This window comes from Phaseolus vulgaris, chromosome 2, assembly GCF_000499845.2.
Source record: "Phaseolus vulgaris cultivar G19833 chromosome 2, P. vulgaris v2.0, whole genome shotgun sequence".
NCBI classification, from domain to species: Eukaryota; Viridiplantae; Streptophyta; class Magnoliopsida; order Fabales; family Fabaceae; genus Phaseolus; species Phaseolus vulgaris.
The window spans coordinates 42444343-42460606 of NC_023758.2; the positions used below are offsets into that span (position 1 = coordinate 42444343).

The 16264-nt window shown below is 33.0% G+C and overlaps 1 protein-coding gene across 1 annotated transcript; it reads right to left on the bottom strand.

The window, feature by feature from the left end:
* Nucleotides 1-485: 485 nt before the first annotated feature.
* On the bottom strand, nt 486-13866 carry LOC137812282 (DNA damage-binding protein 1). Its single transcript, XM_068614211.1, has 19 exons — nt 13523-13866; nt 13401-13449; nt 13201-13260; nt 13005-13096; nt 11939-11990; nt 11724-11786; nt 11566-11615; nt 8046-8121; nt 6823-7032; nt 6581-6687; nt 6338-6446; nt 5288-5488; nt 4938-5153; nt 4298-4408; nt 2958-3233; nt 2360-2634; nt 1876-2227; nt 1506-1790; nt 486-1291 (listed from the first exon to the last, which is right to left on the bottom strand). The coding sequence occupies exons 1-19, from the start codon at nt 13624-13626 to the stop codon at nt 710-712; spliced, it is 3270 nt and encodes a 1089-aa protein (XP_068470312.1). The 5' UTR covers nt 13627-13866; the 3' UTR covers nt 486-709.
* Between the last annotated feature and the right edge of the window lie 2398 nt (nt 13867-16264).

Consider the following 16264-nt stretch of genomic DNA (forward strand, 5'->3'; position numbering starts at 1 on the left):
ATCTCCCTGAAAAACAGTTCGAATGAATTTGTTCTCATTATATTTATATGCAGCAAGTAAGTTTCAAAGCCCCATCCATTAAGGCTAAATATGAATACATTAGCAACGCATCTCTATTCCTGCAATTACATCAGAGTTGCATAGTATTTTTCTCACTTCAAATTCACGAACACTAAAAATAATCGGATTCGTATCTTTACGCCCAGTCTGTTTTTGAGAAAAGAGAAAAATCTTGAAAGATAATGAGGATTATTGTAATTAAGCTGAAAATATTAATGTAACTACCTTTTCTTTAGAAACGTGTAACTGTAAGCCTTATACTACCAACTTTCAATGACCAAACTTTGGTCTAGAATTCTTCGGCATTACGATTTCATAATATTCTTCGAAAGAACGTTATAATGCATACTAATATTGGACGTCTGACCAGATTTTGTTTTCTGCGGGATTTGTTAGTTATCTTTTAGAGAACATCAACACATAAATTACTAAGCAAATATTAGGAAATTGATAAAAGTATAGAAAGGAAAGCACCATTATGCCTTAGAACATGGCATTCATATCATACACCAATTGTGATTCATGTGTTGCAAAACAAACCGAATGTGAGCAGAGGTAAAAAAATATCATATAATATTATAGCCCCCACCCATACCCTGAAAAACAAAAAAGGAAGAAGGACGCTAAGTGAGAAAAAAAAATAACAAACTCAGTGCAACCTCGTCAACTCTTCTACTCTTTTGCATAACTCCTCTACAGAAACATCCATTGCCTTGGAAATTTCATCCATCTTACTGCGGTTGAGATCAAGAAATGATTCGATCAAATCTCCATCTAAAAAGTTTCTGGCTTCAACAGTTTTCTTCTCATTGTTAAATGACCTCCATTGCTCATGGCTGAGTCCTCCAACACCTTTAATTACCTTCCTCAAATTTGACTGAAGTTTCTCCAAGAACACATATTGCTCGTGCGGAAGAGAAGCAATTACCCCAATAACACCATTAATGGTGCCAAAGATAACTGTTGGAATCTGCCCAACATCAGAATCTGGCAAGCGCATTACGAGGGAGCCATGCCGGAACCGATTAATAAATTCTCCAAGGTGATACTCACCAACCACTTCAAGACGACCTCGCTCTTCGTCAGTGGCACCTTCACTATTTTTCCGAACAGTAAACAGATTAAAATTATTTTCCGCACCAAGGTAAATGTCATCGTCAAGGATTTCAACAGCCGACATCCAATTTGCATTGTAGTCACGAGCTCTTTCCTCAATAGCACCTTCTTCATGCTAACAATAAACAACAATTTATCATTACTAAAGAACATTTTAAAATAGAAATCCGTCACTCATCCAAAACGATAAGCAGCACAACAGTTTGAAATTTGACAAAACCAGATATAAGTTTGCGTCACAACAAATAAATTTAACCAAAAAAAGACAGCATTCGAAAGGTTAGCATAAGACAAAAAAAACTTAGCTTCAAGACAATTTAGAAGCTTACCTTATAGATTAACAAGGAAATTGACTTCATCAGATCACCGACTACAATAAAATCTCCTCTAGTTTGCACATAAAGAGCTAGGATGTGTCCATGATGTCCACATTCAGACTGCAATTCATGGGTTCCATCATCACGTAGCACCCATTTGTACAGCTGAATTTTTTGATTAATAGCAGCAAGCAATTTACCATTAAATGCATTCAAGCAATAAACAGCTCCTTTTGTCTCCTTCTCAGCAATTAGCTGTAGTTTTCCATCTTCAACAGTAAAAACAAGAATTCTTCCCTACATGTTTTAAAATGGAAAAAGTAAGCAGGTGTCAGAAGCTTTTACTAGAACATGCTGAAAAATTACAAATTTATCAACTTACTTTGGTTGGTTCATTTTCCTCTGGCAATACATATGCAGTTCCAACACAGTAATAAACATTATTATCATCTGAGAATGAGCAGCTAATTATAAAGCAACCATACTCATATGTGTCAAGAGAGTAAGTTGATATGAACTCAAAAGTCTGGTCATCCAGTAAGCGGACAAAGTGCATTTCAGAGTCTTCTCCACTTGTTGGGTTGTATTTCAAACTACAAATAGCAAAAGTCCTGGAGTGCTCTTGGTGGCAGATACGCCGAGCATGCTCTCCAAGCGGTATAGAGCGAATATGTAGTTTTTGTATGTCATCAATGGTGCCAATAGTAAGCTCACCTTCTTTCGCAATTGCCAAACTGTTGGAAGTTATGAACAGTGTATTCAGTACCATCACCTTTACATTAATGCACAATACAAGATCCAAAAACAGCACAAGGTGGATATGTCAATAATTCTAGGAAGGCAAACTAACAAAAGAACCAAGATACCTGTCTGGAAAAGCAGCAGAATTGAAAGGACACATGTGACTCACTTCCTTCAGATTTACATTACTATAAAGTAATTTTTTGTTACTACTGTAGATCACAGTTGGCCGATCAGATGCAGCGAATACATGGGTAGTATTCTTCGAGGAGAACGTCCGTAGTGTAATGGGTTGTGTCCCAAGAGATACCTTTTTCCTATCTGTTAACTCGCCAGTACTTGTGTTCAGCATGAAGTTTAAGAGATGTCCATCACCGAGGGCACATAGCAAGTAAGATATCTGGAGAATAAAATTAAAAAAGTAACATTTGAGTAAGATATTTTTAACAAGGAAAATGCAATTAAACTTGTGAATTAGTAGTTTAGCCATCCCTAAATTAATCCTTGAAGGACATTACAAAAATTAACATGAGAAGAGTAAAAGAATATTAGTGTTGCTGATATATATCCCTAGCATTGGCTACATGTAAAATCCAAAACCTCCACTCCAAAGATTTAAATGAGATGAGCATTTCATGGTATTTCAGAAACAAAAGAACTAAGCAGAATGACAGAATAAAAAAACTATAAAGCACATGAAAAAATAATACAAGGAAAGCCTACCCCTTCAAAGGCACAAAGAAGAACAGAACGAGGTATGATCTCCCCTCCTAGCTGTTCCTTGGTGACGAGATTCAGGTCTGGAAGAGAAAAAATTCTAACACTTATGTCTGTCCACATTCCAACAGCTGCAAGCTGACTGTGATTGGGGTTTTCACCGATGGGATTTATGTCTAGACATGAAATCTCATACTCCAGTTGGGCATGTTTTACTTCTTGCAATATTCCATCTCCAATTTCCAGGTAAACTAAATGCCCTCCTCCTGTGGCCAACAACACCTGTATCAAGGTGTAATGATAGTTACCAATCCGACTGCAAATTCAGTGTGTATAGTCATCATAAAATCAAACATATAGATTGAAGGAAATTATATTAATGGAGACCTAGATAAATATCAAAGGCCAAGGATAGAAATTGTGGCCAACATTAATACTAGTATCTGTATACCAATTGACCCAAATTATGTTTGGCTGACAATCACAAGTATAAAACTTATTCTAATGAAAATTTGGCACAAATTATATTATTGTGTAAAATGTAGTCTGTAGCTTTAAGTGTATCAGAATCTAGAATTTTCTACCTTTTGGAAAGGGTCTTCCAGCTTTCAACTTTCGAGGAATTAAAATAAGTAAAAATTGTATGCAACTTGATGATTTAACTTTTTTACCTTCAACATTCCACTGTTATTGGATTATTGTTTTATGTTAATAAAAAACATAGGACAAACTAAATATTATAACATCTGAATTAAAATATCAAAACAGAAAACAGTAACAAAGTTATCAGTGTAAAACACATGCATGTTCATATAGATATTTAATATTGGAGCTTCACTGATCACAAAATCAATCCTGGAAGCAGGCATTAAGAAACTATACGCCTAACTAACATTAGCTGAAAACGTTCTTGAAATTTTTCATGCTTACAGAAGACAAAGTCATCACTCAACATTTTTAAACAACCATTAGCAGATGGTCAACGCTTGCAGAATCAACATTTTTTCAGCTGTCTTCCACTTTTTAGTTTTAAGATTAATCAAAGGTAGCATTTTTAGCATTCCACTTTCAGTAATTTTAGAGCTTTCTAAACACTAATTTCACCCAAATAAGCAGTGAATAGAAAAACATGGGCTCAACTCATTAAAACTAATCATAAATTGCTGCTCATGGTTCACCTACTTCCACCTTCCTGACAGCTAAAGTACATCAAAATCATTTCCATGTGAACAAGTAGGAGGGGAAATGTGACAGGCTCTGATCTGCCTCTACTGGGAAATGCAAGATTGACAAGGAAACCCATTGCAATTATTAAACCACCAAGCAAATATTTCCTATAATCAAACCTGGGTAGCATTTGCTGTAGCTACATTCACTGAATAGCCTGATGGTGCGAACCATTCATTGCGGAGCTCTCTAGTTGTGGAACTGACCAGTCTGACAGAGTTTGAAGTGACCTGTCGTAATGGTTTATTAGATAATGGCAGGTGACTGACATAAAACAAAATTAAATAAACTAAAAAAAGCATGGAGCAGAAGAGCCTCTATTTATGAACATTATTCAAAATTAACTACAAAGGAACATGCAGAACTTAGCTCGAGAAGCTTCTAGAATATTAATCCATTTGTATAAAAGTTTAAATTTTCATTTCTTTAAATTCCAGGTAATTTATTTAGGTGCGCAGAAGATTAAAAATCTCTATAATTTTATAGAAAACAAAAAAAAGGTTTTATTATTATACCAAAAAGGAAAAAATATGTATTAGTAATCAATAGGTTGTGAAACAGTTTGAAAATTAAAGGAAAGTAATCCTGAAAAAATATAAAAAGATGGCCTAACAGTAAAATTTGATTGTAAATCTATATCATTATGCCAAAACAGTTCTGCAGCCATGAATGGCTTTCTTAACAATGTTGTCAGAGAGATGTGGGAATTAAATTAAGAGAAGAAAACCAACATGGTAAGAAAATAAGGTAAGAACCTACTTGAACAAGTTGATTATGAACAGCATCATGGCAAAATAATGTCTGCACTTGAGAACAGAATCCCTCAATCTCAGTTTCTTCCAGCTCATCCTCAAGATTCATTGCTAAGATTCTTGTTTCACTGATAAAACTAACAACCAGAAAAGTATCAAAAGGATCATCTGTTGAGGATCTTAGTGACCACATTCCTTTGATACCTTGAAGCTCTACTGATGCCTGATCAAATACATGCATAAAAAATTAATATTATACAAGGAATGTGCTATTGATATAAAAAATCATTTTCTCTTTCCTTTTGAATATCTTGGGTGCAAATGTTTCACACTAGGGTGAGAGGAAGGTCAGCTGACCTGTTCATTAATTCCAATCCCATTACGAACAACGCGAAGAGAACCATCCTTGTAGGCTCCAGAGCAAGTTACAACCTGACCTTGGCCCTGCCTCTCAAGGTCTACCACACAGAAGTCAACAATAGGCCCCAAATTGACATACCTTTCCAGTACTTCCACATAAGAACCTTTTGCATCAGGCTGCAGATTTAGTTTTATAAGCTGTGCATTTTACCATAAAAAATTGTCAATATGTTAAGTCTGAATATGTAAGACTAAGTATTAAGCATAGATAGGCCACAATAAAATTCAAAGTCATCAAAACAACATGAATAGAGGAAACGGTGAAGAAAACACTCAGATATTACAAATGCTTCGTAATACAGATCCGTTTTTCCCTCCCTTAATGTTACCAAGTAAAAATATTAGAAAAAAAGAAAATATCATTTGAAAAATACTTAATTTGGGTGTACCAGCTCCTACGTGTATTGACATACTGCTTTATGTTCTTACTAATTAGTATAATATTGCAAATGCTTCCTAAAACAGATCCGTTCTTTCCCTCCCTATCTTATATTACAGAGTAAAAATATTAGAAGAAAAGAAACTATCATTTGAAAAAGGCTTAATTTTGGTGAAGCAGCTCCCTCTAGTCGTCTTACTGCTTTATGTTCTTACTAATTAATATAATATTATACTATTTTGGTGAAACTATTTTTTTTCCTTTTTAAGGAATTTGGAATTGCGAACATTTCTTATTTATACTGCTAACTTATGTTTGGGGTTTACTTAAACTAACACAACCTTGCCATTTACCACATAAACAAAGCTACACTCTCTGTTAAGCTATACTTAAACAAGTACATCTAGAGTCAACTCACAAATCTGAATACAATTAATAAGTACTCAACCCAACATAACATACAGATTCCATATTAGATAAATATAATGAAACAAATCAGTCTGCATACTCGTTCAAAACCAGTACTTGGGAAGACAGAAATTTGGAAATAACATTTTATAAACTCGCAACAAAAAATTATTAAGTAATTTTCTAGTTCATTAGCCCACCTGTGAATCTCCGTAACTTGAACCAATGTAGACGAATGCATTATCCAGGTATGATATTGTAGATGCAATGGAAGTCTCTCCAAGGGGCTCAGTTTTTAGTCCAGTAACCCTACAAAACAAATGTAAATGATAAAACAATAAGATATAACATAAATACAGATTGTTTATTCAATGAATATGCTGATACCCAAGACAGTAATAAATCTGTTAAGCCAACATGAAAACGAGAATGAGATTACATACTTTTCTTTCTCATGGGTTATTACAAGTAGGCTAAGCAACCCTGTATGATCACCAAGTAAATATCTAGAACCATCAGGATCAACTCGTCCATAGGCTTTTGTAATTGACTGAAAACACATAAGGTATAATTAAGATTGAAGGGAATCCAAAAACATGTATTGTATAAATATCATGAAAATCCAAAAAAAAAAACACAACAGATGATTTAAATGGAAGAAACAAAAAACTATTATTTAACATACAGGTCCGAATGGGATAGCCTTGAAAGCATTAGCACTGCAGTATACTATGGTCTCTTCTCCAATAATAAGCACGCCACAAAGTGGCGGGGGAACTGGTATCAATAAATCAGCCCCATTATCAAGATTGTTCTGGGACCATGGACCCTCAACAAAATCTTTATCCTTCAGTGCAACCTCATATGTTTTAACATGACGAGCATCTTTATTATCCTGTCATAATAAAATATAGTGTCAAAGCCATCAAAATCAAAATCGGTAAGCAAATGACAGATATGTTTCCAACCAAATGCATTGCATAAAGGACATGCAAAAAAAAAAAATGCATCATACATTTTTATAGATGATAGAATCATAGAAACATAGAATACACAAGATATGCTAGAATATGAATCTGTCCAGTCATAAACTGAGACTACAACAGTACAACTATGAAATCAATCTCAAACCCTCTTTGGCACTCGTTAAATTGTCTTATACCTGTGCCAACCAACAATTCTAATACATGTCAATGTGATGATTACAATTGTGTCACTTATAAAACACAAGTTACATACAGAACTTGCCTGTAAATATGATTTTAATCTTCAGTGCAATACATGCTAAATTAGAAATTGAAAGTATTTAAAAAAAACGAACAGGGTAGGTACTATAATGATTCCAACTTGACTGTACAAACAATCTTTAGACCATATGTAGGCAGGTCTACTACAGTAAAAATATGTGTGCATAATCCCCCCATAACAAATTTTGGGGCAAAAGACACCTTAAAGTGTAGGCATTCTGGTCTAACTAAACATGCCGATGGACAGCTTACACTAAAACCAGCCACAGAAATTTAGCCTCCTTATATAAAGCTCCTAATTCCTAAATGCATGTAGTGTGGACCCAAAGACTAAAATAAACGAGCAGAGGAAAGAAAGAAGCAAAACATGATAACACCGCAGACTCAATCTATTCCATCAATGTAACTAATCAACTAATAACCCCAAAACATTAGGTAGAACAGGAATGCTAGCAACACACTCTAACATACTGTTTCTAACACACTTAATTATTTGTTAAAATTTATTGAAAAATACAAAATAAAATAATTCATTAACTAAGAGGGACCCACCAAAATATGTGAATTCCAATCAATTTCAACCAATAGTAAAGAGAGTATTCAAACATGTAATACAAAATGTGTTGCCAGTCTTCCTCATAGGTAGAATAAAATTAGAAACCTGGTAAAGAACCACAATGGTTGGCTTTGAACAACCATAAAGAAATTTGATATCCAAAACTTGGAGCTCCTCAAGCCTGAAAACAAATAAATTATAATTGAAATAAACTATATCAGAAACAGAAACAAAAATGGGTAAGACAAACTAGGGGTCGAAATTACAAGAAATATTTCTAAAAATACTTGCAATTTAAAAAATGTCAACAACTGTATGTGTTTTTATTTTAAATTTTAAGTTCAAACAAGGGTTCGAGAAGATTTAGGTGCAACAATCAAGATAAGATTATTTTAATATTATTGTAAGGATTGCTTGTAATTGTATGAACTGTACAAAAATGAATACTCTCATTTATAATGAAAAAGTGATACACTAGAAGGAACAAAATCAATAACTAATAATGAGAAATATTTGAATAGATATTTTCATATTTGATGTAATCAAATCATATTTCCCTATTTAATGTAAACAACTCATATCTTAAATGCTCCTCTTCATGTTGGAGCATATGTATCATTAATGAGACCCCTTGAGAGACTTTGTGAGAAATGACAGTCAATTGGTTACTCAATAATGACAGAGATTCATGCATTAATTTAATGCAACTGTATGAAAATGAAGTGCTAAAGAATCGATGGCAAAGGGCATCGATTGGCTTAGTCAAGAGGTGGTCAACAAAAAAAGCAGATCCAATTGTGAGGTCACATCAAAGGTCTGAGGATTCATTCAGCTATAGAAAAGCAAAAAATGCTTATTAAGGGCATCACAACTGCTACAGAGCAAAATGCTCAAAGCGTAAAACTGCTAGGAGGGTGTGGTGGCCATCGAAGAGAAAAGAAACTTTGACAGCACAGCAGCGAACAAGGAATAAAAGTGTAATGGGCACGGTGAAGGTAATGAAAACTGCATCCAAACACACAAAATCTTGCTTAATCTACAATTTTGGTTCTCTCCATAGTCATCCATGGACAAAATTGCCTAAGTAGAATCATAGAAGACATCGTGGATAGGATTGTGCAAGTGGACTCTCTTCTCACATTTGCACAAACGAAAGTTTTTATATAGTCTTAAGGGGTTTCTGTTTTGGGCTAGTGAACCTCAAATGACAGCCTAAATAGCCCAACACCCACTCCTAAATTTAACACGGTTATATATGAAAAAAATTACATTATAGAGAAATGAATAGTTTCTAACTTAACCTCTCATCCTCTCCATACCAAAAAGTGACAACGTATTTTGCTTTCACAACTTGGTCTATGCTCCACAACTACAACAGCTAGACTTGGTGGATTCTCCACCGCTCTTCTCGTCGTTGTCCTACTCCAAGGTATCCTTTTGTTCTTCAACAACTCCAGATTTTGATCTATTCATGGACAGGGGCGTCTACGTGTGATCCCTACAAATGTGCATGGCGACTTGTGAAAAGGAACTAGCCTCATGGACCCATTGAGTACTCCATTGCTAAGAGATGAACTCCAGATCTAGTGCTTTCCAACAATGAGTATTGGGTTCTGCGTCATTTGATGAGACGAAGCAACCAAGTGTTTGTTAAGACTTAAGGACAACAGTGGCAGATGGCCAATGACAGTGGCTAACAGCAGACAACAATGAATGCACCAAAAATGACAAACAGAACGGGATCAATCCACTCTGATACCAACTTAAGAATGGAAATATGAAAAAATGTTCAAGAGCTTAATTATCTCTTAGTTGTTCCATTCACATATATGGGTTCTTAAATCAATAAAATTACAAAAAGGATATGATGATCTACACATAGGTGCTAGATACGTAATACAAAAGATGAGGTAACCTATTCTAACAAGTTAACCCCTGCACATAAGTTAAGCAATTTTGACAACATAAAAGTTATGTTGTGCTCACCCACCATGTCTTGTGTTGACATGCAACAACAAAAACGAGTGGAAACAAAAAAGAAGCATATACTTGAAGTTGCTCGAGGCCTTGTTCCAAAATATGGAACCAAATTATCTTTGGGAATCTTAATTGGAACACATTTGATCAATATTATGTATAGCAAATTGAACTTGAAAACTTTTGTTGTTTTCACAAGTTTTTCTTAAAATAATAGACTCTTGATCACTTTACTTCTAAGAATATTTGGGTAACTACTTACGTACATACTCATGAACCAAATAATTAAACTTTAACCTTAAGCAAAAGTGAGTTTGCAAGCTATCCTCCCAATCAGAAAGGATACAAACGCTTTTAAAACATAATCAATTATGCATTACTTCTAAACAAAACTTCAGTTAGCAAGAGAATTATGCTATATATAAATATATACATATATATATATATAACGTTTAGAATTTGTTTATTAATTATTAATATTTTATTAATCTATGTTTTATATTATAATAAAATGAATAATTAAAATAAATAAAATGAAATAAAATAATGTAGATTTTGATATTTTGTGAAAATATTTTAATTTATTATTTTAAATATAATTTTTACCAATATTTTATAATTACTATTTAATTTAAAATTTATTTTAATTCTAATTTATATTTCTAAAAATTATTTCGTATATTAAATTATTTTACAATTTTTTTATTTTCACATCATTTAAATCAGTTACAAACTTTCCATTCATTTCTCTACACTTTCCGTCAATCCAAACAACATCACTTTCAGCTCTCTCTTCTTTTTCACTTTCTCAAATCCATCCTTCAATCTAAACAAAGCCTAAATCTACTTTTGCACTTCTGGTTCAGACCCTTGATATAAACACACATGCGTAAAGATCTATTGAGAGCAAGAAGTTTCTCAAGCACCCTTTTCAAAATCTTCTATTCTCAACCCCAACTTCACAGCAAACACCATCTGTTATTACACTGTTTCCATTATGTTCTCTCTTTAACATAACCTTTTATCCATAGAGAGTACCCAAGCAATTGGCAAACCCACCCTAAAAAACTACCTACTAATGGGGGAAAACCAAACACTTAAATACTCCACCAACCATACCGTACTACTTGATGTGGTACCTAGGCACCCATAATACCTAAGTCTTTATTCATCCCCCAAGATGCATATGAAGCCTCATCATTAATAAAAAGAAGCATTTCTACCTAAATAATAATTTCTTTAAGACAAAGATATTTGAAACCCAAGGGAAATGAGGTATGTCATTTGCCTGACCAGGAGAAAGTTGGATTTTTTAAAATCATCTCGTCAATTATCCATAGATTAAATCAACTAATAAAAGTACATTCATACTTCCCTTCGTTTTTTTCAAACAAAGATATACCTAAGTTCACTATTGACCCAAATCCTTTATGCATGAGATGCAGAAACCACTTCCAATCTTATGTAAAGACACCAACAATATCTAACTTGACATAGGTTCAGAGTTCCTTCTTAGGACTGTGGTGACTGGTAATCATTACTCAACGTCATGGACTTGGCTACTAGTACTACACTTATGCATACCTGGCAAAGGTCAAATTATAAATAGAATTCATGTGTAGACCACCAAGAGAATAAAAAGAATTACCTTATATTAAATGCTTCCTTGAGCTGTCCTTTATTGTCAAAGGGAATAACCTGTAATATCAATGAACAGTGAATCATTCAAACGCTATGACACTGTAAACCAAAGCATATTGACATTTGAATATAAAATTTTAGGATAGTGGATGAGAAGTTATATACTTTGAACAAACCATCATACAAGTGAAGTCCAATCAACCTACAATCAGGATCAATAATGCCAATCTGCAGAAAGAGAATGGAGAACAGCTGAAATGCACTGAACAACTTTCATATGATCCTAGACTTATCATTAATGTTGTTACAAATATCAAAAGTTAAAGAATACAATGACTTCCAAGCTTTAATGGTAAATAGTAATAAAATAATTTAAATACCTGACCGTTATCAGTGGGACGTCCTATCCGATCAGAAACATCCCCCATTGCCCTGGATGACAATAAATTTGAGAATTAAACTGATAAACAAGACAACCATTATGGCCCTTACTGGGAATTCAAATTTTTAATATAATATACAGAAATTGAAAGCCTTGCTGATTCTTTGAGCTATTTTGGCTCACTATTTTCATTTGTTTTCAATTTATAGGAGGATTTCCTCCCTTGCCCTACATGAATATACTCTTCCATATTTAAGTAGCAGTGTAGCACACATTTAAGTTAGGAATCTGGGGTCCCATTCTTATTTTGACTTACAATTCCCAACTTAACTCCACCTCCAAAGTCCTGTTTGGGTCTCAAATGACCCAGACAAGACCTATTCAATTAAGATAAGGAAAGGTCAGGATGAGGAAAACATTCAAACATTTTACTCATAAATTTTGAGCTTGTACATTTAGGACACTACTCAAGACCACAAAGTTATCCGGAAATAATCCTACTCAAAAGAAAGTAAAAGAGGCAGCCTAATGCCCGAGGTTCAGTCTGGGAGGTCAAGCGTATGCAATTTACCAAACTAAAATTTCCCTTCACAATTTCTAACGGACACTAATATCCTTCTTCATAAGGAAAGCTATACAAAACATATCAATCTGGATTTTCTGGTCATGCAGAAATGACATGCTATGTTAAGTGCAAGCACATAGAGAATACATGTCAGAATCGTAGTTTTCTCCCCATTTCTTCATTCAACAACGTCAGAAAGCTTAGCAGTAAAAGTATTACTAATGAAGTAATTAATCTATTAACAAGGATACAGCTTCAAAGTTACAAAACTCTCTTTTGCGCATTGCATATAAAGTTACCTATTCTGGCTAATTGGATTGTTGCATTACAAAATTCACATTGAGATTGTTAGCACCCCAGCTGACAGTTTATATGCCCCAAAAAATCGTAATAATTGGTTAAGATTAGAAACAAAGTGGATTTCAATCCATTCAAAAATAATCCTGAGCATGAGCAAGTCCACTCCAAAGGAAAAAAATTGTTGCTTCCTTACACATACCGGGTAACAAGCTCAGAAGTCTCAGAATCCCATTGAAGAACACAAAATTTGTATCTTTCAGTTGCGATAAAGAGATAATCCTGTGTTTCACCCTGTATGAGACCAAAACAAGCAAAAAACAAATTACGAAAGGATAAAATAAAACTAAAACATTAGACAACAACTCAAGACACATGGATGCTTTTAAATTTCTCACATGAGGGCGGAAGAGTTCAAGCGTAGCAATTCTTCCATATATCGGCACGTCCAACATAGGCTGCAAAGATAGGTTTCAGTTTCACATTTATCCGATTCAGTTACATATGCATCAAAAAATGAAGAGAACAAAACACAAACAACGCATATTGAAAGAAAATGATTGAAACAAGTAGCGTATGAACGGAAGAGCGCAAGAACCTGCAAGCCCTGAGGCGAGAGCAAGTGAATCTCGATGCGCGTGCATTTCCTGATGAAGAAACGAAGTGAAAAGAAGAAGATGAAAAAACCCTAAGAGAACAAGAAAGGGAATAGATGAATACGCGATAATGAGGTTGAGGTCTTGAGGACTGGTGAAATTGCCGACGCAGGAGTGAGTGACGTTGGTGGGTTTGTGAGCTGTGACAACGTAGTTCCATATACTCATCGTTCTCTTCTCTTCTCTGCTTCCTCAGAGCACGCACTCTGCTTCTGCGCTTCTTCCCAATTGAATAGGGTTTGGGTTTGGGTTCGGTTCGGAACGATTAACCGCTTAGGGCGCTGTCAAAGAACGCAACAAGAACCTCACTCACACAGACACTCTCTTTCTCAGACCCTCGAGCGGCTTTCACTTTTGGCTTTTGCCCTCGTTTCATTAAGCGCCAGCTAAAGTGTGAGTAACTAAGGTTTTTTTTTTTTTTCTAACTTGTTAATTTATTTATTTTTTGTCCTCCATTTTAATTTCCTCATTATACACAATAAATTATTTAAAAGACTTAAATATATTTTTGTTTTTGCAAAATTTATGGATTTTATTTCTATTTTCAATATATTTTCCAAATTTTTACCTGGATTTTTATTTTATTTTTAAAATTGATATCTAAGTCTTTTTATTTCATTATTAAAATACTGTTTAAACAAATTTAAAAACAAAAAATAAAGTAAAAAATTAGAGACGATAAATTTAAAAAATATTATAAACTAAGATTAAAATTTGAGCATTTATCATGATCAGACACGTATTTAAGTTTATATTTTGTCCTGTTTTTTTAGTGGCATAACCATCTTTAGTTTAATTATTGTTTTATTGCTGAAATTTAGAGCTAATCCGGTTTTGGTCTTCCGTATTTTAAAATATATATATATATATTAAATTTTTAGTCTAAGTTTTTGGAATAAAAAATATTTTTTTAAACTATTTTTAGTTCCTGACTATTAAATTTGAGAAACTAAAACTATGTTTTTTTCTCTGAGAGATTAAAATTGTGTTGTACAAAATTAAAAATATTAAAGTCAAACTTATCACAATTTTGAAGTATTGCATAGTTAAGCTAACATTTTTAATATAAAAACCCATAAAACATAGTGCACTCCTCTCTTTTTGTTTCTATACAGAAAATTGAACATTTACAATATTTGGAAAGGAGGAGGGAGGGAGATTATCACCCCTTCTCCTCATTACAATTAAATTAATTTATTTATTTTTACATATAAGATTACATTTGATTGAGTTTCAAACTTCTCAACATTACAGCTAAAACAATTAAATTACATTAGATTGAGTTTCAAAGTGTTTGATGTTAAAAAATTGTTTAAAACTAATATTATTATTTTTTAAATGTGTTGAATTTATAAATATTATGTATTATGTCTAGGATCGACAAATAAAATTGACCAAGAGTCAAAAGTTTGACTAGGAAGGTGAAGGTCATTTTGTAACAATATCAGTAAACTAGTAACGTTCAAGTTGCCGAATGACCGGACGGTCTAATGGCAAAATGGAGTCTGCATCCTAACAAACGGATAAGAGCATTAAATCTCATTAGGGATTGTAAAACATGGTTAAACAACCATTGGGCCTAGGTAATCATTTTGTGCAAATAAAGCCCAATAAGAACAATATAAATATAAGGGGTTCCTCAAGGTGAAGGGGGATGTTATGTTTGATTCTAATACTAAACCATAAAAGTGTCTTTCATTGACTTGACCATTAGAGTATTTTTATTGGTTCTCACCCTCTTGGACATTTGAAGAAGTGAGGACAAGAGTGATTCAATATAGGATATTCGATCTCAGACAAGTTGTAAGAAATTTGCATGTTATTATGAAATTTATTTAATTTTTGAGAAAATATGCATTATTAGTAGATCATGTGATGGAGAACTATCAAGCTACCACAACTTTGGGTTAAGAAGATTGAAGAAGATAAAGTTTTAATTATAACATCCATTTCTAAGAGTTTTTTTTTTTTTCTTAGTCTTGTAAATTTGTATAGAGGACTAGTTTGGTAATTTTTTAGTAGAATTTAACTAGACTTGTACTTGAACCATGTATTGTGTTTATTTTCATGGGTCATGTATTGGACCAATTAGAATAGGGTGTAAATAATTTTTTATTTATACAATAAAAAATGTGTAATTATACTTTTTTTAATATTTTTGTCCATTCATTAATTATTTTACTAATTAATTTACCAAATAATTCTAATTAATATATTAGTTTAGTAGTTCAGAATTAATAAATTAGAACTAACTAGTTTTTGTAAACAATGTTGTGAAGAGACGGCAATGGTGTATCCCTTTACATTTACTCTTCTAACAAAAAATAAAATGATAGTATTTTGTTCTATTTTTTTAATTAAAAATAATAAATATAATCTATACCTATATATATATATAAAGAGGACTTTTTTTGTAATATTTTTTTACCTAATTTTTTTCTTCTACTTTTATTTAATATATTTTATTTTATTATTATGGAATATTTTGTCATTTAATATGAATAATTTTTTTATTTAAAAAAAAAATTAATGTTAAGAGACCTTTTTATATACAAACTAACTTCCTACCTTTCTCTTCATTTTTTATTTTAAGACAACAACATAAACAAAGAGAGAGCATATCCTCACCATCATTCGGTTCCTACACCCAATCTCACATATCAAATAAAATAACTTTTATTTTCAATAACTTTTCACTCCATTTCCAATCACTCTTCACTCCATCTCAAGTAACTTTATTTTTTGGTAAAATCATCATTCTTTTGTATTTACCATGAAGTGAATCTTAATCTTACGTGAACATTGT